This window comes from Notamacropus eugenii, chromosome 1, assembly GCF_028372415.1.
Source record: "Notamacropus eugenii isolate mMacEug1 chromosome 1, mMacEug1.pri_v2, whole genome shotgun sequence".
In the NCBI taxonomy this organism is placed as follows: Eukaryota; Metazoa; Chordata; class Mammalia; order Diprotodontia; family Macropodidae; genus Notamacropus; species Notamacropus eugenii.
The window spans coordinates 453,760,933-453,786,792 of NC_092872.1; the positions used below are offsets into that span (position 1 = coordinate 453,760,933).

At 39.9% G+C, this 25,860-nt stretch overlaps 1 protein-coding gene across 2 annotated transcripts in view; it reads left to right on the top strand.

Annotated features, from left to right (window-relative positions):
* The window catches only part of PEPD (peptidase D), a 254,600-nt gene that overhangs the window by 90,793 nt on the left and 137,947 nt on the right, over positions 1–25,860 (top strand). For both annotated transcript variants that reach the window (XM_072632032.1, XM_072632033.1), the window contains exons 8-9: positions 5,633–5,708; positions 9,508–9,554. In XM_072632032.1, coding sequence (XP_072488133.1) covers positions 5,633–5,708; positions 9,508–9,554 — 123 coding nt within the window. The remainder of the gene's footprint in view (positions 1–5,632; positions 5,709–9,507; positions 9,555–25,860) is intronic.

Below are 25,860 nucleotides of genomic sequence, written 5' to 3' on the forward strand. Positions count from 1 at the left end.
GGTTTCTTTGTAAGCACAAATGGATATGCTTTCCTGTTTCCTCATGATAAATGGACCTGGTAAGCTCATCTGTTTTCATCCCTGCCTTTACATAGCTTTAGTCTTCAGTTTTGTCCTCTTAGTCACTGGGGAGTTCTGGAGCAGAGGCACTGGTGATTGCTGGGAGACCCTCCAGCTTTAGAGGTGGTTGGACCCCAGATGAGAGGCCAGCTTATCTTTCGACATTACTTTGAGACCTTCCTTTTTAAAGTTTTTTTGCTCAACACAGCCTGACATTAAGCCTTAAAGATCAATTTAAGAAATACTTCATCTTGTCTTGCTACTGTTTTAATCATTGCACCATTCATGCCTTTGTTAACTGATGCCTTAATTCTGTCCTGAGGCCCTGAGGCAAGCTGATGAAGGGAGAACATTTAAAAAGTCCCACAGATAAATCCTCCCCAGGTTGTTTCTTTATCTTTTCACCTTGTGGCAGATCATGCGTCAGATGACCCTAAAACTGCTGGGGTTGAGTGGGTTTTGTTCTTTCCCCTGGCCTAGCTTTCGTAAAGCCTTTGGTATCTTCCCATGGAATGTTCAGACTGAAAGAAATCTTCATGCTTATTTATTCCAACACCTCATTTGAAGAAGAGGAAGCAGACTTTTAGTTGGTCACTCAACCAGTGTAATTTCGCCACTTAATATCAGAACCAGGGCACAAATACCTTTGTCAGACTCCTTTGCCTGACGTTTAAAGCCCTCTGTGATCAGGTACTAACACACCTTTCCAGATTTCACTCATTCCATTCCCCCGAAGTGTTGAGGTAGGCTGGTGTGATGGAAAGAGCTCTGGATTTGGAATCCTGTTTTTAAATCTCAACATTGCCATTTATGACCTATGATTTTGGGTTAGTCACATTACTTCTTTGGGACTCATTTTTCTTCCTGCTCAAATAAGACTAGATTAGATGTTTGCTGAGAGCTGTGCCACTTCTAAATTTATAACCCTGTGACCCCTGGCCTTAGAACTGGACTGCTCTCTGTCCCCTGAACATGTTCTGGGCTTTCTTCCATTTCATTGCTCATGCCATCCCTCACCTTCATTGCCTATTGAATTTCAACTCAAATGCCCATCTCCTTCCTTAGACTTCACATTGCACTTTGTCTTACGTTTTGATTTATGTATGTAATGTATCTACCAGTTTGGTTCAACTTGACAAGCATTTATTAAGCTCTCACAGTGTACCAAGTACCATGCTGGGTGCTGGGTACATACAAAAGACAAAATGAAATAATCTCTGTCCTCAATGAGCTCATATTGCAGCTATCCATATGTGTCACATTGCTCCACTAGACTAGACCATTTCTTGAGGACAAAAAAATCATCTACTTTGCATTTTCCTTGGCTCAGTACAACACCCTGCATATAGTGGGTGCTTAGTTATTGTTGATTGAGGAATTGAGCCCATATCTCCTGACTACTAATCCATTGTTTTTACCACACTCAGCTTCAAGTGTTTCTTGATTTAAGAATATACTTCCTATGTTTGGATGACTAAATTCTACTTTTTATTCATTGAAAGTATGCTTTTAATATTCATATCTACCATCAAACATTATATACACACATTGATTTGTTGATAGAAAATTTTAGAATTGCACAGAAGACTGCTTTAGTCGTACTTCTCATTTCCCATTTAGTGTTAGTATTGACCTATAAGGAGCCTTTAGGAAGGGAACGAACCTGTATTAAGATGCCTACTATGTGCCAGGCATTGCACTAATAAGATCATCTCATTTGATCCTTACAATAATAATAATACTTAAAATAACTAATAATGCTAACTATAATTTATATAATGCTTACTATACTTCATAATTATTATTTCATTTGATCCTTGAAACAACTCTGGGAGATAGGATCCTCATTTTACAGTTGAACAAACTGACGTAGAAAGGTTAAGCGATATTTGCCCAGGGCCCCACAGCTATTGAGGCTGAATTTGAACTCAGATCTTCTTGACTACAGGCGCAGTACTCTGTCCACTGTGCCACTTAGCTGCCTAGGTGTCCTCAGTCCTTTGGAAAACTTTAAAAGCAAATTAAAACTGTGACAGATAAAATTTTTCTCATACTTTCCCCTTGCCATTCTTGAATTATATTTAATTTGATTAGCAGCTTTATCGAGCATCTCTTTCCCCTCAGAAATTCATAGACATTGTGTAAATACAGAAAATGGCTTATTTCTCTTTCCTTTGCTACCTCATGGCCAGAGACAGACGTACCCAGCAGATTTTAGGAAGTGAATTCTTTCTTAGAATTGAGGAGTCTTCTTGTGGAGTGCTTGAAAATGTTGTTATTTTCCACACAGAATTAAAACTTGTCCTGGTCCTTCTGGTCATGGAGATAACTGAATCCAAGTTGGGAAGGATTCTATTTAGTCCAGTGGCCAGACCAGATTTTGTGTCTAGGGTAAACTATGGATAATTGGTTAAATCCGCGAGGTGCCTCTTACCTTTCACATGACAAAGTTCTATTTTCAGAATTTATTTTATTTTTTTACCTTGGATTAAATTGGGTCAGGCTGCAGCCCCACCATACAGATCTCATCTCAGCAGTGCCATTGTAGGATAATTCTAACTGGCTCAGTTCATGACACTTTTTTACGTGACTAGAACAAAAATTCAGGGCACACTAAATAGACCTCCGTTACAGAACCTAAAAATGAAATTGGGATTAGGGGATGGACTGGCAAGCCTGATCGTACAGTCATTTTCCTTCATATATTGGTGTGGTGTCTTGTTTGTGAGCCTGATTTGGGGCATCATATTCCTATCCAGAAACAGTCACTCTTAATGACTGTGACCAGAATCAGGTCACAACTTTTCAGGATCTCACCTTTGTTACCTGGAGAATGGGAAGGTTGGAGTCACCAACTATTCTGTTATATGAAAGAGCAGAATAACTGTATTGGAGGCTAAGGTGTCAGCACTGAGACTCTAAATTAGTTGCTACAACAGTTTATTAAGCATAGCCCTATAGTGCCAGGGTTATAGAGGTCTCTGCCGTATACTGCCCCTAGTCCAGGAGTTTACAGTCTAATGTTCAGGCCTCACCTGGACTGGCCCACCCCTTCAGCAGGGATGGCACTTTGCAGTTTCTGAAAGGAGACTCTTCTTTCCACCAGTGAGAGACAGAAGCTGCTGCTTCTCTCATGGAGCAGGGATCTAACTATAAAGACAGTCAGCTCCACATCAGTTGTTGGACATAAAGGAAATAACTCAAATTTAGCCAGTCATCATTACTAGATAAACGTGTCCCTGCTCAAACCTGAAAAGAAACTGCCTTCAGCGTTTGCATTTATCTTGTGGGAATGATTTCTGCATCCACAGCCTGTTCTGTGACCATCCTTGCTTCCCTGTAGCTGAAGTAGATTCACTTTGCATAAAATTGGACAATCTTTTCAATACTGGTGCTGTTAATACATTGGGCATATGCATGTATGTGTGTGGGTGGGTGTGGGTGTGTGTATGCACATGTGTACACACATAGGTCCTGTCATATCTGTGAGACAATACTAAAACCTGTGGGAGCCATATTCTTTCCCACCCTAATTCTTGGGTCTCTCCTGCACATTACTGAGGAGCTAAGTGTATGTTCCTTGTATTTGGTGTGTGGTTTGAAGCATGGGGAGCAAGGGAGGATAGTCTTTCTTGTCTGTCACCCCTGCTGCTGGGGAGACTGCAGATCCCTTGAGCTCAAGCATTCTGAGCTGCAGTAGGGATCCTATCTGATTGGTTGTCTGACCTAAGCCTGGCACTGATATAGGGGAGACACCAGGCTACCTAAAAAAGGGTGAACCAGAACAGGTTGGAAAAGGAACAGCTGTGCGATCAGGTAGCTGCTGTACTTCTAGACTTAGAAGGATAAGACTTGGTTATCTCCCTCTCCCTTCCCCCCCTGCCCCCCCAAAAAGAAAAAGAAAACAAAAGAAGTAGTGGAGCCACAGGTTCGATCACTAGATAAACACATGTTCATCATGGGCAGTTTTTGTACTTATAGTTTTAAAAGAGTGACTATTTCAGGATGTCAGCCCAGCCAGACAGGCAGCATAGTTTGAGAAACCAGGAAGATGTGCTCCCTAGAGAGCTCTGAGATAAATAGTGAATGTTAGCTCCAAAACCTCCATTGACTTGTGAGTGTTGGAGGTAGGGTATGATGGGGAGGGGAGCAAGGTATGGAATATGTGGCATCTGGGTGCCCAAGATACAATGCTAGCAAGCCCTCTGAGCCTGAATTTCATGTAGGAGCAGGAGTTTGGGGACCTGAGCATTCCTTTCTGACCCTCCTTGAAGACCAACATTAGGGAAATCAACCATTTTATCATGACTGTTGTTGCCAAGCTGATGAGTGAAAGAAGGTATCTGTGGATCACAACTTAATAATGTAGCTCATACCAAAACATATCAAATATGAAAAATAGATATACTCATGCCATCTTTCTCCCAAGCCATTCATGAAGTGCCGCAGCCTATTTTGGGAGAAAGGGGGCTTTCACCCATTAACAATAAGGAAATCCAAAACAGGGCTCATTTCACGAGACTTGGGCCTTGACAACCTTTTGAGAGATGGTGAATGCTTTTTGTGAAAGGAATACAAAGTTATAAAAGCTCCAAAAGCAAGAATAAGCTGTGTTAATAATGTCTTTGCAGGGCAATACTGTTCCTCATGTGAATAGTGAGTTACAACATAGAACAGGGATTCTTTACCCCTGTGGTCTATGAACCTTTTTTGAAAAAATATTTTGATATTGTAGTTCAGTATAATTGACTCCCCTTGTAATTCTATGAATTTTATTTTATATATTTAAAAACATTATGAGTAGGGGTCCATACATTTCATCAGACTGTCAGAAGGGTCTAGGACACAAAAAATAAAGAAATTTTAACACAGAAGATACCTTTATGTTGATACAAAGACTTAGACATCTTTGTTGATGTCGAGATGTCATGTGCTCAATAAACGGGAAAAAAAAACTCCATAAGGATTAAAATGACTAGTGTGTTCTTTTGTCCTTCATTCCTCCAAACTTACGATGTTTTCCCTTGTAAAGATGGTTAATGTGGGCAGTACTGAGAGGCTGTGGTTGCTTTCTCATATAATTTTTGCATGAGAGAAGGGCTAGATATGATTTGAAGTTCCATCTAGTGACTTTTTGATTATTCCAGCTATTCAGTAAAGAGGGATCTTGTCAAGCTATTTGAGGGCACCAGTATGATGGGGGACTACATGAAGTCAAAGGAAAGCCCAAGTTTGATGAAATGCAGATGGACTCATTAAGAAGTCAAAATGATCTGTCAGCAGACTTCATAGCGTTAATGGAATGACACATCAAGGAACAAGCTTCCAGTTTGGTCAGTTTATCTGACAGGGCATTGGAATGCTATGAATTTGCTGTTGACGTTGTTTGTGGAATTCTGAATTGTTTTTCTTTTGTTTTTACTTCCTTAATTTAGTATTTTCTTTATTTCAAAAGTAGTTATTAGATATATGGCTACCCTGTTGCTTTTTCAATTCTGACAAAACTATTGATTATCAAAAGAGCTGACTTAAGACACCAATTTTCACCTGATTTCTCTCCTTTTCTTTGAAGCCGTGTGATTAAGACTGACATGGAGTTAGAGGTTTTGCGGTATACCAACAAAGTCTCCAGTGACGCCCATAAGGAGGTAAGGATATTGGTACTCCCTGGAATTGCTTGCCTGGATTCAGAGAATATACAAGGCTCTCTTGTTTAACGGTCAGACCTTAGAGGGAACTGGATGCACATAAAGGCCATGTCTGACTCACTCTGGTGCAAAGAACTTGCTGATATAGCATGTGTTATATAGGAGATACAATGGCAATTTCAACTTTTCAGTTGTCCCTTAAATATTATTCCCTTATTGAGAAGTAAGAGTTCTGAAGGCTGAGAGATAAAATAGACCAGCAATTCTCAAACTTTTTGGTTTTAGGACTCCTTTGCACTATTAACAATTTTTAAGAATTCCAAAGATCTTTTGTTTATGTGGATTATATCTGTCAGTATTCATAATAGAAATTAAAACTGATACATTTAAAAATATTTATGAATTCATTTAAAGATTATTGCATGTTAAAATATATACTTTATGAAAAATAACTATTCATAATAAAAATAAGAAGAGTGGCATTCTTTTACATATTTTTGCAAATCTCTTTAATGTTTGGCTTACAGAAGACAGCTAGATTTTCATATGTGCTTCTGCATTCTGTCTATTGTGATATATTTTTTTGGTTAAAGTACAGTATATAAAGAAAATTGGGCCTCACACAGATGTGAAGGTGGTAAAGGGAGAATTTTTAAAATAGTCAAATAATGCCATAGTATTATCATAAAATAGTTTTGATCTAATGGATCTCCTAAAAGGATGTCAGGGAACCCCAGGTGTCTGTGGACTATAGTTCGTGCACCACTGGAATAGACATAAAGAGCCAAGAGGTTTAACTAGGTTATGGGTGACATTGGCAGCTTTGTTTACACATCTAAAAATGAGGAAAACAGAGCTTGTGTGCCCTGTAGGACTGATAGTGCCCGATTACAGAATCATTCGTAAAAAAGATGTGCTCCAGATGACAGAGTACTTAGAGAAGAGGGTCTCTTTTTTGGCACTTTCTCTTTAATGATTAAATCTCTTTTCTTTCTCAATAATGATCCCAGAATATAGCTTGTCATCATTGATTTTTTAATTAAATTTTATTTTTGTCAAGGTCTGCCATCTCTTCCTCTTACCTCCTACCATTTCCCTTTGAGAAAGCTAGAAGAACAAAACCCTCGTTACAAACATGTATAGTCAAGCAAAACAAATTCTTACATTGACTATATCTACCCCACTCCCAAAAAAGTCTCAGTCTGGACCCGAGTCCAACAACTTTCTAGCTGGGGGTGGATGGTATGTTTCATTAGGAATCTTCTGGAGTTGCGATAGAACGTTGTGTTGATCAGAATTCCTAAGTCTTTCAAAGTGTTTGGTCTTTGCAATATTGTTGTTATTGTACAAATTGTTCCGTTCACTTCACTCTGCATCAGTTCACACAAATCTTTCCAGGTATCTCTGAAGCCATCCCTTCATTTCTTCCAGCACAATAGCATTTCATCTCATTCATATATTATAACTTGTTCAGCCATTCCCCAGTTGATGGCTATTCACTCAGTTTCCCAGTTCTTTGCCATCACAAAAAAAGAGCTGCTATGAATATTTTTGTATATCTGAATCCTTTTCTTCTTTCTTTGATCTCTTTGGGGTATAGACCTAGTAGTGGTATTGTTGGGTCAGAGTATTCATAGTATGCTAAATAAAATATGCACCATGTATACACATATTCATATAAACATATATATATATACACACACACAAATAGATTTATGTATATACTTACATACACACATATATCATCATATATATAGCATTTGCAACATAGTTACAGATTGCTTTCCAGTAAGGTTGGACTACTTCATAGCTCCACCAATACAGTGCATCCGCAGACCTGTTTTCCCATAGACCCTCCAACTTTTGTCCTTTTCCTTTTTTGTCTCAGTTTTGTCAAACATATGGGTAAGAGATAGAACCCCAGAGTTGTGCATTTTTCTAATTATTAGTGATGTAGAGGATTTGAGGTAGGAAGGCATTGGGATTAAGTAACTTGCCCAGGCTCACGCAACTAGCAAATGTCTGAAGCTAGATTTGGACTCAGGTCCTCCTTATTACAGGGCCAGTGCTCTAGCCACTCTACTACCTAGCTGCCCTTTTAGAGTATTTTTTAATGTGGCTCTTAATAGCTTAAATTCGTTCCTCTGAAAACTATTAAAATTCTTTGACCATTTAGCAATTGAGAAATGGCCTTTATTCTTATAAATTTGAATCAATTCCTTATATATCTTAGAAATGAGACTTTTATGAGGGAAACTTGGTGCAATGATTTTTTTTTTCTATTGACTTCTAATTTTCCTTTGGTTTTGTTTGTACAAACACTTTTTTTAATTTTATGTAATCAAAATTGTTCATTTTACCTTCTGTGATCTTCTCTGTCTCTTGTTTGGTCATAAACTCTTAATCCATTGATGTGACAGGTGATTTCTTCTTTGCTCTTTTAATTTGTTTACGACCTTTTATGTTATGCACCCATTTGGAGTTTATCTTGGAGTATGAGATGAATTGCTTCTCAGACTTTTGGCTAAGATCAAGTGTGGAGTATGAGGTGAAACTGTGGGTCTAGACCTAGTTTCTGCCATACTACTTTCCAGTTGACCTAGTTCTTGACCCAATAGTAAAGATCTTAGGGTTTATTGAACACTAAGCTTCCTCACCTATTCTTTGCTTTTGTTCAGTTTGTGTCTAATCTGTTCCACTGATTAATCTCTGTATTTCTTAAGTAGTACCAAATTGTTTTGATGATTACAGTTTTGTAATACAGTTTGAGACCTGGTACTTCTAAGCCCTTTTCTTCCCACTTTTTAAAAAAATTAATTCCCATGAGATTCTTGACCTTTTGTTCCTACAAATGAATTTTGTTATTGCTCTATCTTCCTTACAAAGTAATCCTTTGGTAATTAGAGTGGTATGGTATTTCCTGAGGAAATTAATTTGGATATTATCATAATTTTTATTATATTGGCTTGGCCTACCCATGTGCAGTAAACATTTCTTCAATTATTTATATCTTTATTTGTGTAAAGAGTGTTTTGTAATTATGTTTATATAGTTCTTGTGTGTGTAAATTACTCCTAAGTAATTTATATTTTCTGTGGGAATTTAAGATGTAATTTTTCTTTCACTTTCTGCTAGATTTTGTTGGTAATACATACAAATGCTTATGATTTATATAGGTTTAATCCTTCATTTTCTTAGCAAGCAGCTTTTTGGGATCAGAGATTTAGTGCTGGAAAGAGTACCCCCATCCCCCATACATGGGAAATAAAAGATATATTAGGAATTACATTTCTTGAAAGGTTTCTGGAAAGGGAATTCTAGACCTGGCAAGTAGTATAAAACTAGATTCTTCAGTATGAAAAGCAGCTTTGTGTTGGGAAGTAGATGAGGGTTTTTATGTACAGTAATCTCTTACACTAATTAATTTTCTTTGTATTTCACAAAACTTAAACAAAGGGAAACCTTTTAGTAATAGTCATCATAGCTTTCTTAGCGTTTAATATTCACTACACATATCTTGATTAAAATTTTATGTTTGGAATTGACTTCAGTAAGGTACTTCTTTAGTGCAACCCAATACCTTTATATTTATGGTTTCAGAATAAGAATTCTCCATAACAATTTAGCTAAATTATATGATTTAGGAAGTATTTTTTTTTTAGAGTCCCTATTTACCATATATCTGTTCTCTATGTACATGGTGTTATTTTCATGAAAATGTTGCTCTATAAATAGTTTGTAGAACAGTATTACTTCATATTCTTAATACAAATGTTTTTGGTTAATATCTGTCTTTCAGGTCATGAAAGCAGTAAAAGTGGGAATGAAGGAATATGAGTTGGAAAGGTAAGCCCACCTTGTTTCTCTAAGTAAAGATTGAAATGTAAAAAACTAGTCATTTATGTTCCCAGGAAAAGGGACAGATGAGGCCCAGCATTGACAGCATTGATTGAGTATGGATTATGAATACCACTTCTAGATGGGGCTGAAAGATTAGTTTTCTTTTTGCTGTAGCCAATTCATTGGTTCTTGGCAGTGTATTTGATCATAATAATCTTTGATTACTTTTCAACATGGTTTAGTGCCCCATCATTCTGTACTTGGACTTCCTTTCTGTAATTTACAAGAAACTTTACAAAACGGTTATTATCGAGGTTTGAAAGACTCTAGGAAAAAACAGTTTGCCAGTTTTATGTGTAAACATTGCCATCATCTCTGCTGTGCTCAGAGGACTTTATCTGTAAGGATATAAGAGGTTCATAAAATGTTCCCAAAGGTTCAATTAGACTGCACCTCCAATTAGGTAGGCAAGGAAGGTCGATCTGCAGTCATCAGAGCTGTTGGACTTGGAGTCCCAGGAAAACCTGGTTTCAGATGTCACCCTGGACACTTACTTGTGTGACATTCAGTAAGTCACAACCTCTCTGTGCCTGTGTATTCTCATTGGTAAACTGAAGTATTTAGATTCTGTGGCCTCTGAGGTCCCTTCCACCACTAAGTCTGTGATGACCTCTGTGGGGGTTTTGATCTTACCACCATAGCTCCTCAGGCCATCATCAACTTGACTACCTAATTCTCTGGCCACAAAACACTGGACTGAAGTTAAGGCTAAGTGGTGCAAGTGTTGACTTTCAGCTGAAAAGGTGAATTAAACTAATGGAACTGACCTGATTATACCTCCTCCCCTTTTCTTCCTCCCCACCCTCACCATCTCATCTCCTGTTGGTGACATCACATAGACTGTTTCTGACTGGAAGGCCACCTCATTTGTGTATGCTGAACAACTACAGACTGAACCTAACCTTACCCCTGTCCCTAGTCTACCACTGGGGGCAGTAGAAAAAAGAGGCAGATCTTATTGAATTTCTCATTTTCTTTCATCCCAGTCTGGCTTCTTTTGGACCCTGGGCACATGGATATGTACTCTTGTCCTTTATGACTTACTCCAGTCAGTAATGTGGTATGCAAGGGGTTGTCTCTATGTCTGATTCATGTGTAGCTCATGGGGATACTAGGTGAGAAGTAGTGCTCGGGGGTACATTCCTGACACCACTTTTTAAAAAGCAAAAGTGTCTTGGAGACACTTCATAACACTGTAAGCTTAAAAGAAATTGGCACCTAGGGCTGATTACTGGAAGGAAACCTGGTTTGAGAAGAAAGGCTCAGCTGGATCTGAGTTCCTATCTCCTTATTTCTTCTGTGCACCTACTCCTTTGGTAGTCATTCCATTCCATTGGGGATGAGGAAAGATAAGGGTCTGTGACCTATAATATGTTTTATGTAACTCAAGGACAGAGAAGAAAGAATAGAGGGGATGAATTGGAGAAGGGAATGAAAAGTGAAGGTGAATATGAAAGAATCAGGCAGAGAAATAAAAAAAAGTCTTTGATACAAGCAATATAGTTTGAAGAAATGGAGGTAAAATTAAACTTTAAAGCTGTAACCACAGTAGAATCCTTGAAGAAAGAACCAGTAGATTAATTCATAATACAGTATGCCATATGGACTGCATTGTGGAGGAAGTCTGGCTGGAAAAGAATTAAAAGGGGCTTGTCAGAAATGGGGTGCTTTGGGGGAGTACTTAGTAAATGACCACACCACGTTGTATCTCCTAGATCTTACCTGTTGGAAGGACTGAACCAGGGGAGGGAGTAATAAGCAAACGTCTTATAGCATCTGCCATAGCAATGTGATCTCTGGCGATAGGCAATGCAATATCCATAGTCTGATGTTCCAGTTAATCTCTGAGCTTCCCCATGCTTTTGTGATATGAAATAACAAAAATGCATTTTGACAGTAATCTGCTGTTACCAGGCCCTGGTAAGGTGGGATGAATAAGGAGGAAGGACTGAAGAGGACCATGAAAGAGTGTGACCTCAGAATGGAGTCTTTCAGAGCCCTATCTCAGATGGATCCCAGTTGGCCAGCACCCTTCTTTTGGGGGAGGCTTTGTTTAAACTGGGTGAATGGAATTATTGGTGAACTGGAGGAAGAACCATTGATGTGTCATCTCAAAATTGAGCTTTTCTGATCCCTGTAAGAGATGGATGGAGAGCCTACATAGATTAATGAAAAGCACAAAATAGAAATGAATTGAAAGGATTTTTTAAAAAAGCTATATGTCCTACCCTAAAGGAACCTGGCCCAATTAGGTTGGTCCAGAGTGATGCCAAAACTGTGGTTTGCAGTAAAATATCAAAGTAACTGAAAAATTGGAGCAGGAATAAATTGAGTGCCCCATAGCCATGTATCCCTGGAGTGGCAGTGTGATCTCCCACTTGGGCTTACTTCATTTGGCCTTTATGGCTGTGAGGGGAGTAAAAGCTCTTAGATCTGAATTCCAGGGAGGGAGCCCCAAGTGCTACTTCAGAAATACCTGTACTTCCTGTCCATAGTGTTTCACACAATAGTACCCAGAGGTCAGTCTCTACTGACCAGGCAATGCATTTCTAGGGCAGGACTTTTGTCCATCTACAAGCCATAGCTTTTTGAAGGCTGACCTTCTCCTCACTTCCCAAAAGAGTTAGACGTCCAAAAAATGCCCTCTATTGGTCTTTGCCTTCCCAGTGGGGACACAGAGAAATTTGCAATTTTTTTTAGGGTCAGGGGAAGCAATCAGGGTTACACAACTGTCTGAGCCTGGTTTTAGAACTCGAATCCTCCTGACTCTAGGGCTCTATTTTATCCACTGTGCTACCTAGCTGCCCCACACAGAGAAGTTTTTTCTAAGAATCTGAGGAACTGTAGTCTAGGAGGATGATAACTCACATGTAGATGTTTAATGTCATGGTGTACTTTCCCCACAACAACCTGTGCTGCAAGTTTCAGCTTCATTGTACAGTTGGAAGGACTGAGGCTCAGAAAGTTGGAGTAATTTGCTTATAGTCAACTGAGATCACTGCCAGTGCATTGATGTCTGTTGGTCAATCCCACACACTGAATAGTGGTAATTATTTGTGCTGAAGCCTGGGAGAACTTAAGCAAGAAGATAGTCCCAGAATGCATTTTTTAAAGGAACAACAAACTTTTAAGCAAGAAATTAAAAAAGATGAAGAAATTGTGCTTTTGTAGAGAGAATTGGAAGACCAAACTATCGGCCAGGGACACTGTCAGATTAGCTGGGTTTAAATTTAAAAAGAAACATCAGAAGGGACAAATGAGAGTAACTCCTCAGATATGTATATGGCTTTGTGCTTTTCAGCTTACTTGTAAATGTTTTTCACGTTTGATCTTCACAGCAGCCCTGTGAGGGGTAGAAGAAGGAAGGGGCAGGACAAGAGAGGAGAGTGCAGTCAGTTAGAACAAGTAGATAGATGAAGGATAGAATGTGGCTTGAACTGTTGCACCAGAAAATAAAATGTGGTGCATTCCCAGGGATTCTGTGGGAGATCTGGGCCTTGGAGCCAAGGTTCTTTTCAGAAGCAGAAAGCCTCACTGTCCTTTTTCTGTTCTCTTAGAGGGGGCAGACCTCTGGGATTTCCAGTGATGGTAGGAAGGGAGTAAAGTTTTCCAGAGAGTCACAAATGTACCTGGACCCTGGACAAGGGCCTTGGGGCAGTCAAGTTAGAACAGGAACACACATAACTGGAAGACACTGAGTTTATTTACCCTTTGAGAACTTTTATTTGATATGGGGACTTTATGTAGGCCATGTCACAAAGAGGGCCTGGAGAATGGGTTCTTGGAGCAGGATGGGTGGAAATCTAACGTGTACATAGACTTACTATGTGCCAGGAACTATGCGAAGCCCTTTACAAAATTTTATCTCATTTGACCCTCAAAAAAACCTATTATTATCCCAATTTAATGGCTGAGGAAACTGAGGCAAACAGAGGTTAAGTGACTTGCCCAAGGTCACACAGACTTGAACTTAGTAAGATGAGTTTTCCTGACTCTATGCCTGGTGCTCTATCTGCTGTACCACCTACCTGCTCCTGACGGCATCCCTCTCAGGTCCCTGTAAGCTCTAGCTTTTATAATTCCTGTGGATACTGTCAGTGCCATACTGGAGTAATTCCCAATACTTTCAGATGTGAGGTAGAGACGAACTCATACTTTGAAATCATTTAAACCTCTATGTATGTGACCTTCCCTGTGACTTAGCCTTGTCCTTGAGGGCTGTTTGGGGTTTTGCTTCAGCAGTCTGGAACTCTCTCTGGGAAAGCAGACTTTTGGATTAGTTTGCAGGCATCTCAGCCATTTTGAATGACCTTCCATTTGTCTGAAACTGTCATGGAAATGCCAGAGGATTCCACCTTTTCTTCCCCACCACCTGCTCCGTTCTGTGGCCAGTCTCTGTATTCAGTGAAGGAACTAATTCAGGAAAATGAAACATGGAGCTGCTGCCAATGAGTCTTAATTCTGAATTCTCAGTAATATGATGTAGGAGTTATGCTCTGTCAAAGTCTCTTTTGCTTCCCCTCCCTCAGCTTTGCAGCCCTTGGTGGATGAAACAACTAGAAAGAATAGTGAAGCATTTAGCAGTGATGAACTCATGAGGGAATTGGAATTCCCCTTGGAAATTTTGCTTGTACCATAGTGGGGAGTCCCCTGGCTAGTTTTTAAAAGGACATCTTGGTGACAGAATGGATAGGACACTGAACCTGGAGGCAGGAAGGCCTGAGTTTGAGTCCTGCTATGTGACTCTGTCACTTACCTTTTCTCAACTTGTTTCTTCATGCATAAAACAGAGATCATAATAGCACTTACCTGACAAGGCTTATGTGAGGATCAATTGATAATGTACACAGAATGCTTGGAAAACCTTAGAGCTATTAATATAATAGCTGTATAATGTTAGCTCTTTAGTATTATTTCAGCCTTGACATTGTCTCCAGGGCACCAAAGTTTGTCAGTGCATCTGAAGAATTAAAGTCCTATTATAAATAATAACCTTGAAAAATGCCTCCAAACTGTCATGACATTTGGTATTTTGAGCTTCAAAATGTAAAGCACCAAACATTGCATTGTTTGGAAAATATACTGTTATTTTTTATATTATTTTGTCAGGTGTAGACTTTCTACCATCATGTATAGTTTTGCCCTCTTCAAAATGTGGGCCGTGTTTGAAAAAAGTCAGGCCACCAAGCTGTCACACTGGCATTTTAATTCACCCAAGCAAAATAGACTGCCACATGGTTTGTCTGGTTTGTGATCACACAATTATGAAAATAGACTGAAGTACAAATCCATTGTGCCACATTCAATTAGGCAAGCTTCAGGTGAGCGTGACCTGAATTGGAGTGATGCTTTCTGGGGTCACCAAACTGGGGCATTGGGTGCCCAGTAGAGACAGCAGCATTGCTTCATGGTTTCCCAGGAGTTGGGCATTAAGAGGGAATTATTCATGGGGAAACAAAGGATTAGAAAGTGAGCTGCTGCCTTTGACAACCAGGCTTTGGATTAGGCTGAAGGATTTTCATTAATTGGAAATAGGGTCAGTTAACAGTAAATATATTAATGAAGTTTATTTAGAAGCTTCTTTCTCCATGCCTCTAGAACTGCATATTCAGTTTCAAAGAAAATGAAAAATCATTTTCTACAATTAAGGTGTAGTGAATTACGTTAAAACAATAAGACATTAGTGTTTGGGTAAATCAGAAGATGATAACATTTAACTACAGGTCCAATCAGCTGCTCCATTTTTACTACTTCATATTATTTAATTTTAATAACTTAACTGGCTTACAGCTGTCTGGCATAAAGCTGACAGCTGAGCCAATTACCTGCAAACACTAATTCGAAGTATGCTCAATTGGCCATATAAGCATGTCTCCAGCTCACATTTGCTGCAAGGTTATTAATAACTTAGTGTTTTTTGATAATCTCATGCCTAAATTGAAATAGCTCTCTCATTCTCACTAAGCCTGTCAGTTTGGACATTTGCACACTCTTGAAATCATTGTAGCCTGAGGGTGGTGAGTGATCTATGTTTAAAAGGTTGCAGCTGATATGTATAAAATACTCCAGCTCTTGAGTCATTCATAATTCCTGATTAGATATTGGTTATGGTACACCTTTGGTTTCCTTTTGTGACTGCTCAGCACCTAGACCCTCCATGTGTCCTTTATGCTATAGGCAGGAGCAAGCCCTGAGTAATCATTGGCCACTTTCCCTCCTGCCTTCATTCATAAAGCACTTGCCAAGTTGTGCTCGCCTCTTGCTTTTGCTAATGGTCACGTTGCTTCTCCTTGCATAGTGGCAGAAAGTTATTTGAAGGATCAGTGTTGTAGCAGGTGTCTTATACGTAATTTATGCTGTTGCATTCAATTATCGTATGAAGTAGAGGTGAGAAGTAATGTTTTCCTGCATTGGGGGTGATCTTAATGAAGTCACATGGTTCTTACAGATAAGTCATGAGGTATATCCCACAAGGGAGAGCAGATTGCAAAGTCCTTCTCTCTATCGAATGCGTTACACATGGCAAAGATGTGTAGGAGACCTTAGAAAGTACAATTCGGGTGAATAGAAAGGATAATTAGAAGGAAAGGTAATTTATAGTAAATCCTATGACCCTATTAACTCATGGTAATTAAGGCTGAAAAAAGTAGTGTAGCAAGGTTGCTACCCAGATGTGTTTTTCTGTCCTAACTTCTCCAAGATAACAAAAGACTTTGTGACTGTTTCCCCTTGCTCCCCTCCTTTTCAGTGCTTTTGAGAGTCTGATTTTTGACCTTATCCTTTATTCTATGAAATGTTGCCCCCTGGTTCCGGAGGCAGGGTTTAGACAGTGAAGCAAGAGTTTTTTCATATTTATCACTATACAATGTAAATCTCTTTGGAGGTCTGATCCCTTGGGGATCAGTCCTCTTCTCTTTCCATTTATCTGTCTCTTGTGCTCCAGTGGGCAAACTGAGAACGCTCCCCCAGATACCTGTGCCTTTAACTTCCTCTCCATTGCAGAGGAGAAAGTCAGTGAGTTGGGTATGGGAAAGGTTGTAGCACTTACAATCACAGGTTTTTAAGGTTCCTGAGAAGGGACCATAAATATCTTCTCATCTAGATTCTTCATTTTAGAGATGATGAAGAATAGCAAGTAATTTGCCCCAAGTTTCATATGTATAGTAAGCAGTAGAGGCAGAATTCGAAACCAGATTTTCTGACACCAAATAGAGAGCTATTTTCACCACCCCATGTGCTGTTCCCTTTCTCAAATGCTAATCCTCAGAGGTGGGTTGGGTTGGACGGGTAAACATCCACACTTGCTCCTGATAGGGCTTAGGCATTGCCAAGAATTATTTAATACATGAGACATTCCCTTTTCCCAGGTGAAAGGTCCTCGAAACTCTTTGACATAAAATTGTCTTTACTTCAGTTCTGTGGTCACTCTGGGGTATGCTTGGCCAGAGGTAAAAGGAGGAGGCATGGCCCTTGCCCTGATGATTCTAAAAGATATAAGCTTAAAGACAGAAAAGCAAATTATTAGTGCAGGCAATTTATAGGTGGGCACCTGTGCCTCTGACCCCCTTTGGGAGTAAGGGAATGATAACTTTCCCCCTCTTTGTGACACTGTTTTTCAATTCATTTAAAGCTTACCTGTCTGTCTTAAGCAGATACAACCCACTTTCAATTTTTTGCTCTGATGGAGGAAAGACCCATGACATGAATAATCCCAAACTTTAGAAAACAACCTTCGCTTATTTGGAATAGTAGCATTTTTTAAAGCAGGTTTGTCTTGGCCGCTGTTTGTCCTTAGCCAATTTTAGAACTGTTTTGCCATCCTTGAGCAGATACCAGGGTGGGAGGTGACCTAGATTGAGGGAGCTGGGGAGGGGGGAGAACAAACTTGGAGTTTTACAAACCACTGCTTGGGCATGCAGGTAATTGGCAGCTGTGATCTCCTTTACTTCTTGATATTCAGCCATGAGAGGGCCTGGGAGACAGAAGGCCATGTTGTTACTGCCTTGTTCTTAGAGCCTTTTCTGGTGATGACTGGCTTTAGTCATGAAGAGCCTGTTCCTGAATTAGTTCATTTTCCCAGGATCCAGGAAGGTGGATTCCTGAGAACCTGTTCCTTCCTTTTTTTTTTTCAGCATGGGCCTCAGTATTCCTTCCCCCCTCCCCCAACCCAGAGAGAAGAGCATTAGAAAGACAGGTGTAAAGGGTAGAGAGAGATGAAGAAGCCTGTCTGAGTGGAACATACAGGTGAAACACAAACAAGCGAAGCAGATAGCTCTGTTGGACTTGAATGAAGTAGGGGCCAACTGGAGCAGCCAGCTGGAAGAAAGCTACAGCTAGGAGATTGTTGATTGGCTGAATAGAGACTGGGGGGGCAGGGGCTCACAGCCATTGCCCTTCATCGCCACCTAGAGTTTGAAAGAGGTGAAGCCTCTCAGAAGCGCTTAGAATTCTGTGCTGCCCTCTGCTTTGAGAGAGAAAAACAGAGAGGAGACAGGGGTCTTGCAGCTTCTTTGCTGTATCAGAACAGATGCTGAGATCTAACTGGATGATAGAGCATCCTGGTGAGTGAATAGTTGACTGAATTTGTTCACATTGCCCAGAGAGACCCAGCCTAATGAATGTTGGAGTTCTGAAGGGAAGGAAATTGATGACTAAATTAGCTTAAAGGGAACTTATAACTTAATTAAGAGATGGTATTTTTCAGGACCTTTTCAAGGGTGATTGCAAGTTGAAAATTGTAGAGTATAAGAGAAGAGGATTTTTCAAACTAGAAAACAATGAGGATTACATGGGGAGTAGTTAGGAGAAAAGCAGCCTGTGTCACATAGATATTCCTGATTGGACCAATAACATTAAAGCCAACAATCTAGAGTTGTGAGTTACTCTAAACTCATGGTTTTTGTTTTTTTTCTCACTTGTGTTTCTCTGAGAGATTCATTAGTGGGAGAGTGTGACCTGGGTTTATGTGTGGCTTCTAATGCATTTCTGCACCTGTGAAGTTATTATTTCTTTTGTTTTATTGCTAAGTAAATTGCTATATTTCAGATATAAATATGTCATCATTTTGAATGGCTGATTTTGTGTAAATGGAAACGTATTAGTAGGGGCTCAAGTGCTAAAGTTGGGTAAGTTCTGTTCTCCCTATAGATGGGATGCTGTCACTTGCTACATTTCTATATTGGGAGGCTAGATCTAGGTCTTTCCCTATGCTGAAATTTCTAGTTTCTGAGTCTGTCTTCTGGTGACCCATTCAGTCCATCCTTTTCTGTTCCCCTCTCCTTGCACAAACTCTCTCAAAGAATTAATCCTGTCTCCTGGGGGAGCCCTGTTGCTGTTCTAGGCCTGTGATTTGATGACTCCAATAGGGATGCTGGTTGCAGGTCTCTTGGAGGAGGTTTACCGGTCCTAAAGCTTCCTAGGCACCATGCTGGGCCTATCTCTTGCTGTGGCCCTAGCTCAGACTTCTGGGTTCCTTGGCTCCAAGATCTAACTTTAGGACTCTTGATGGGCCACTGGCATATGAGCTGTCTAGGTGTTGCACTGGGTCTGTTTCTCGCTGTTTTCCCAGGGAGCATCTGGATTACTGGCTTCAGGTGTCTTCTGAAGCCCTGAGGAAATCTATGCAGTTCTGCCCTATATCCCTGCAAAGTGCAAACTATGGAAGCTGGCAGACCCCCACATATTCAAACTGACTAAAGCTAAGATCGTACTGGCTTTAAGCCCTAGCTCCAGACCCTGGCTTTCTTCTTCTTTGCCTTGTCTCTGTCCAAAATACCCCCCAGGCCTTTGGCAGTCTTCTTGTATAGTCCTGGCCTGGATTTAGGATCTTATTCCTATTTCTCTTTGGTTTTCTTTATTATTCTTTCTTCTAGTGCATCTTTAGAACTTTGCTAAAGTGTTTGTTGGTGAACTGGGCTCCTAGGACCTTAATCAGAGGTCCTGGGGGGTTTTGTTTTTTTAACAGATAACAAAACTCCTGCAGTTGAGAGAAAGCTTATCTAATCAGGGAGCATCAGATAGGTTTATAGCTTTTCACCATCTGTCAGCAAGTGTTTATTAAGCACCTATTCTGTGCCGATGCTGCGCTAAACACAAGCCTTACAGGAGTGAGCCTCCTCTTTGATAGTGGGCGTTTCCCCTACTTCCCCTACTTCCAGACTTAAGAAGTCAGATTAGTAGGGAGTGGTGGCCACTTGTGCAGGTTTCAGTGGCCACAGGATTCTGAAATCCAGGACCAGAGGGCAACTGAAGGTAGCTGTACATATGAATGAAGCTTGCCTCCCACAGAAACTGGAGCTGTTCATTTTGTTTAGGCAGAATTAGAATAATAGACAAACCAAGTATGACTTTAAAAACAATATTAGCAACAAAATTTAAAAGACATCCAGGAGAAAGAGAACAAAAGAGGCTATGGAAACAACATTTTTTTAAAACAGTATTTTTTCCCCCAAAACAGAACATTTTTGTTCAACCTACACTTTTAAAGATAAGTTTTTGAATAACTTAGAGTTTATAGTTTAACATATAGAGAGACAGTATAGAAGTGTAGATAGAGAGCTAAGCTTGAAGTCAGAAAAGTCATGGTTCATGTTCTGCCTCTTAAATAGCGTGACTGTATGACCCAGGCAGGTTACTTAACCTCTCCAAGCCTCCAGCAGCTTTCTATAACTTATTTATGGATCAGTTGCTGAGTGTTCATATTTATGTGTACTAAATGTGGAACAAAAATCTTTAAAAATATAATTACACTCAAGATCTAGTAGCTTGTAAAGACTGAGTGTTTAAGGGATTAGAAGGGACAATGCCCTTTTCTCCTTTGTCCCAAAGATCTAAAGCCTGAATTTTATTTACCCCAATCCCCTTTCAGATAAGGACCTGCTTAGATATACAGGGACAGGTAGGAAGACTCCCTCCTCCCCCTTCCTCCAAGTCCTTCATTAATTCTGGTGCTACAGTAAGACTCAGAATACTCAAATGAGTATGTGCACTTACTGATTTGAGAATTTCTTCCAGTGACACAGATTGTAGCCCATCCATGCCTGCCCACTCTATGTGGCCCTCATCCATGAACTCGTGAATTAACCCCAGAGGGTCCACTCACCGTACTCAAGGTCTTCTTTCCCTTCTCTTGCCATGGTGGGGATAGCAATGGAGGGCTCTCACTGTTCCCCTCTTATCCCTTGCTCTCTCTGCATGACCACCCTGTTTTCTATTCTTATCATACAATTCCTTGATGACATCTTTTGTTCCTATTGCTTTTTAGGAGTTTCTCTTTGGTTATATATTGCAACCTGGTCAAATCCACCATGTGCCTCTTTGTTGTACTTTATGAGATACTCATTTTTAATTCTTTGGATACTGTTTTAGTCTATGTTTTACTTCCATAGCAACACTGAGAGATGTTGGTATTTTAAAAATAAGTCTTAACTTTCATGGGAAGCTTTGGAGTTATTGAAGGAGCTTTGCAATTTTCTGAAGGCAATTCAGCTTACTCTTTCCCTCCTGTTCGACTCAGGGCCCAGCTTTTTGTACACATAGTGATATATATCACTGTGTGTGTGTGTGTGTGTGTGTGTGTGTGTGTGTGTGTGTGTTTGCGTGCATGCGTGTTTGTGTATAGTGGTACATGTGTTTATCACTACATATAAAATAGCATGAAGGATAAACTGTCTTTAATGAAAAATTAAATTTCCTGGATGACTTTATCATTGATTTCAGTGTTTCATAAAATCTCTCATCCCCTCCAGTTCATTCTCCACACAGATGCCAAAATGACTTTCCTTAAACACCCATGATCCAATCATGTCCTTTTCCTACTCAGTTAATTCCCTCTGGTCTCTAGGATAAAACATAAACTCCCCATTTTGACTTTTAAAACCCTTCATCATCTCACCCCAAACTGTTTTTTCAGTCTTATTATATATTCTTTTCCCTCCTGAACTTTGTAATCTTGCCAGACAGACCTCTCTGTGTTCACATATGGCCATCCATTTCTTTGCCTGTGCTGCCATTCATGTCCTTCTTTTCTTCTCCTCTCCCTTATACATGCCTTTGTCCCTTCAGGATATAGTGAGGCACCATTTCTACATGAAGCCTTTCTCGATCCCCAGGTACTAGTGTGTTTGCCCTGCCTAGCGACCTTGTGTTCATTTGTATTTATTCTTTATATGATTACACATGCATGTATCACCATAGTGATTGTTTACTTTATTGTCCTTACATCCTCAGCATTTAATCCAGTGCTTCTTGGTACATAGTAGGTACTTATACATAAATACGTATTGATTGATTACAAAATCCCCCTCGTATTGTAATATCATGATGAAAGTTATCATCTCCCTGCCAGAGGCTCTCACGGTTTAAATCTTTTTCCTTCGTGGAAATATCCTCAGGCTTCTCTGTAAAGCCCTATAAAGTAGTCATTCTGACTTTTACCTCTTGAAGCCATGGTAATTTTGAGGATTCATTCAATTCAATTCAGCGAAAGTTATTAAGTTTATGTTACGTGCCAGTCACTGCATTAGACACCACTGACATAACTTGCTTTGACACAATAGACACTTCCTAATATATATCCAGAGAAACTACCTTACGAAGTAAATCCTCTGAAAATAATAAGCTAAAACCACGTACTGTTGTGATTTTGACTGGTGACACTTGTCACTTTCCACTTTGGGAATTTATCAATTGTTTCCAGAAAGGAGGAATGTATCATTTAAGCTTACTCTATTGGTTGCTAACATTAAGATTGTATTTGGCTGGAATTTTGTGGCTGCTTTGCATTTAAAAAGGACTATGCTTTATTCAAAAACTATAGAGAAACTGTCTGTGACTCTGTTAGCACAGGGACACACCTTATTGTTTTAAAACATTATTGGGGGGAGTGTTGCTAATTAGCTATCTTCCACCTCCCAGCATCCTAATCTACCTAAAATATCACATTAGTTGTGGCACTACTGTGCTGAAAAACCTTCTGTCCCTGCTCCTCCCCTTGCCTGTAGCTTAAAGGCCAAATGCTTCAGCTTAACAGTCATGTAGTTCTCCCGAAGGAATTCTCCACTTTAGTAAAACCATCTTATTTACTGACCTAACCCCCATGCATGTGCCCGCTCCTGTCCTTCCCGTCCTGTGCCCTATCTCTCCCCCTCTTCTTCTCCAAAGGTAGCTTATTTCTCAGTGCCCAGGCCAGTCTCATCTGGCCATGATCCCACATCCCCTGAGGAATATGGCTATTCCGGGCCACAGTGATTTCCCTCCTTTGGACACCTACTCCTCATTGCCCATTGCTCCTCCTTTGGTATTGACACCCTCTGATCTGACTTGGCTACTTCTTTTTGTATATATGCATGGCTTCCCTTTGCTTCTTCTTACCGCCCAGAGTTCTCTGAAGGTTCCTCCCATCCCAGTTATCCCCCACAGAGCTTCTTAAGCAGGAGGCGTGAATAAATGTTGACTCATTCATTCATTCTTGATTGACTGATAGAGACTTTAAACAAAATCAGAGAGAACCCCACAGAAACAACTTTCCGTGGTTGCTAGTGATTATATTGTCATTCTCCACAATCAAATTGCATTTGTTTATTCTTTAGACTTGTAGGGCTGGTGAGGTTTACTCAGGAGCAGAACTGGAAATGAAAGCTTGTGGTTAATTATTTCTTAGAAGCTAAAATCTTCTTCCTCATGGTTGTAAACAAGGATTAAAAAAAAGAAAAGAAAATTCAGTTAAAATTCTAGGTTGGGAAATGTTTCTTCTCTTCCTCCTTCCCCTCCTCTTTCCCCTCCACTCCCCCCCACTGATTCTGCCCAGTTTATTTTTGAGAATAATAAAATGTCACTGTGGGTCTGGGGAACATCTGTTGAATAATTAGACTGCAGAAGTGGGCCTTTTCGCTCCTCTTCCAGAACCAGGGCAGACAATTGTGATTATGCTGCAAGCTTAGTCCAGGTTTATAGAAAAGTCTTATTCATGGGCCTGCTCAAGTCCAGTGAAAATTTTTTAAAAAGTGACCCACGGATTGGTCCCTGTGGGAGCAATTATTCTTTGCAGGGAGTGTTTTTCCCCTCCTAACTCTGAATATTATAAATGTCACACTAAAGTTTAACCCCAGGAACTCTGAAAGAATGTTTCCATGCCTGCTAATAAGCATCAACGTTCTCTAAATCAGCGAGTGATTTATACTGACAGCAACCACATAGTGGGGGCTTTTTTCTTAGAGGACTCAAGTTGAAATTGAGATATGTTGGGGAAAAATTATATTTGGATCCTTCTAAATAAGCATTTGAGATTAAATTTCCTCCCTTCCCTGTTCTTTAGGCAGTTTGTCTGACTTTCAATTTCAGTATCTTAGGAATGGGAAGCTGAAGCAGTGAGAATCATCCAAATCTTCCTATTTTCCCAGTACCTGGCATTAGCACATACCTCCTTTCCACCCCAAGACCTTTCATAAGAGTTGACTGGGAATTCAGAGAACAGGCTAATTGGGCTTCATCTTTCCCTACCTCTCTGTTTGAGGTCCAGCAGAAAAATGCCTCTGAGAAAAGTACCAGGAGAGAGAAAGGAAAGGGAAAAGTGTGGCCAGGCCAGCTAATCAATCTCTGTGGATTGAATCCCCTGTAGAAGTCACTGTTCATGTAGGGACCTTGGGACAGAAGGAAGTGGAGGAACATGGCAATGTTGCTTCCTTTTTCATAATGACTTTCCTTCTTCTGAGGAGGACTTGGACTAGGTAACACTGGCTCTGTGATCAAAGTGTTGGGCTGAGATGTTTCTCTCTCCCGTGGGAAGATGTGTTTACTGTAGCATTAAAGCTATTCTTTCATGGCCTTTTTAATTCCAGATTGTTCCCTAAGTGCCTTTTTACCCCATAGCTTACCACACTCCTTCCCCTTGACCAGAGGAACCTGTGGCTTCGAGGCCACATATGGCCCTCTAGGTCCTCAAGTACAGCCCTTTGACTGAATCCAAATTCATTCACAGAATGAATCCCCTTAATAAAAGGATTTGTTCTGTGAAGTTAATAGACAAAGGCTGCACTTCAGGACCTAAAGGAGCACATGTGGCCTTGAGGTCACAGATTCCTCTCACTTCTTCTCATCTTCTTTCTAAACTAGTTCATTTCCATCTCCTCCTAGAACATCATTGGTCCAAATTGTCAAGGAAGGCAAAAATGAAAATAGTTAAATGTTGGAAGGACTGCTTAAAGATAAGCACAATAATACCCCACTGGGACTGTGAATTGGTCCAGCCATTCTGGAAAGCATGCTGGAATGACCTGAAGACAACATTTACTGTACTTATGTTCTTTGTCCCAGTGATCCCACTGCTGGGCAGATATGTCAGGCTGAAGACAGAATGGTCCCACATACACCAAAATAGTCATAGTAGCACTTTTTGTGCAAGCAAAGAACAGGAAGAAAAGCAAGTCCTTGCTGATTGGAGAATGGGTAAACAAATTTTGTTATATGAATGTAATGGAATAACACTGTGCTATAAGAAAAGAATATAAAGAATTCAAAGAAGGATGTGAAGACTTATATGAACTTAAATGATGCAGAGTGAAGTAAATAGAACCAGGGAAACTGTGTACACAAAGACTATAGTTATGGAAATGGAAGGAACAGTAAAAAAAAAAAAAAGACTGAATAAGAGATAATTATAACCTAGTTTATCCTCAAGAAAGAAAAGGAAAAATTCACTTCTCTCTGTTCTTTGGAAAGGTATGAGATTTTAGGTGTAGAATACTGCATACATTCTATTTGACTAAGTTGACAGATTGGTTAATTTTGCTGAATTGCTTCCCCTCCCCTCCCTTTTTTAGTCTTTATTATTTATTATTATTGTTTATTAGTTATAAAGGGTAGCTCACTTGGGAGGGGAGGAAAGAAGGATTTATTTAGAAACGAAGGTGATGTTAAAATATGTTAATATACATGAAAAAATTTTAAGAAAAAATAGAATAACTGGTATCTGAAGTTATTCCACATACCTTTGAATTTAAAGATTGCCCTGAGGGAAGGCAGGCTGCACCTTGTTTGTTGTTCAGTCATTCAGTTGTGTCCAACTCGTTGAGACCCCATTTGGGGTTTCATTGGCAGAGATACAAGAATGGTTCATCATTTCCTTCTCCAGATCATTTTACAGATGAGGAAACTGGGCAAATGGGGTTAAATGACTTGCCCAGGGTCACCCAGCTAGGACGTATCTGAGGCCACCTTTTAACACAGGTCTTCCTAACTCCAGGGCTGGTACTTT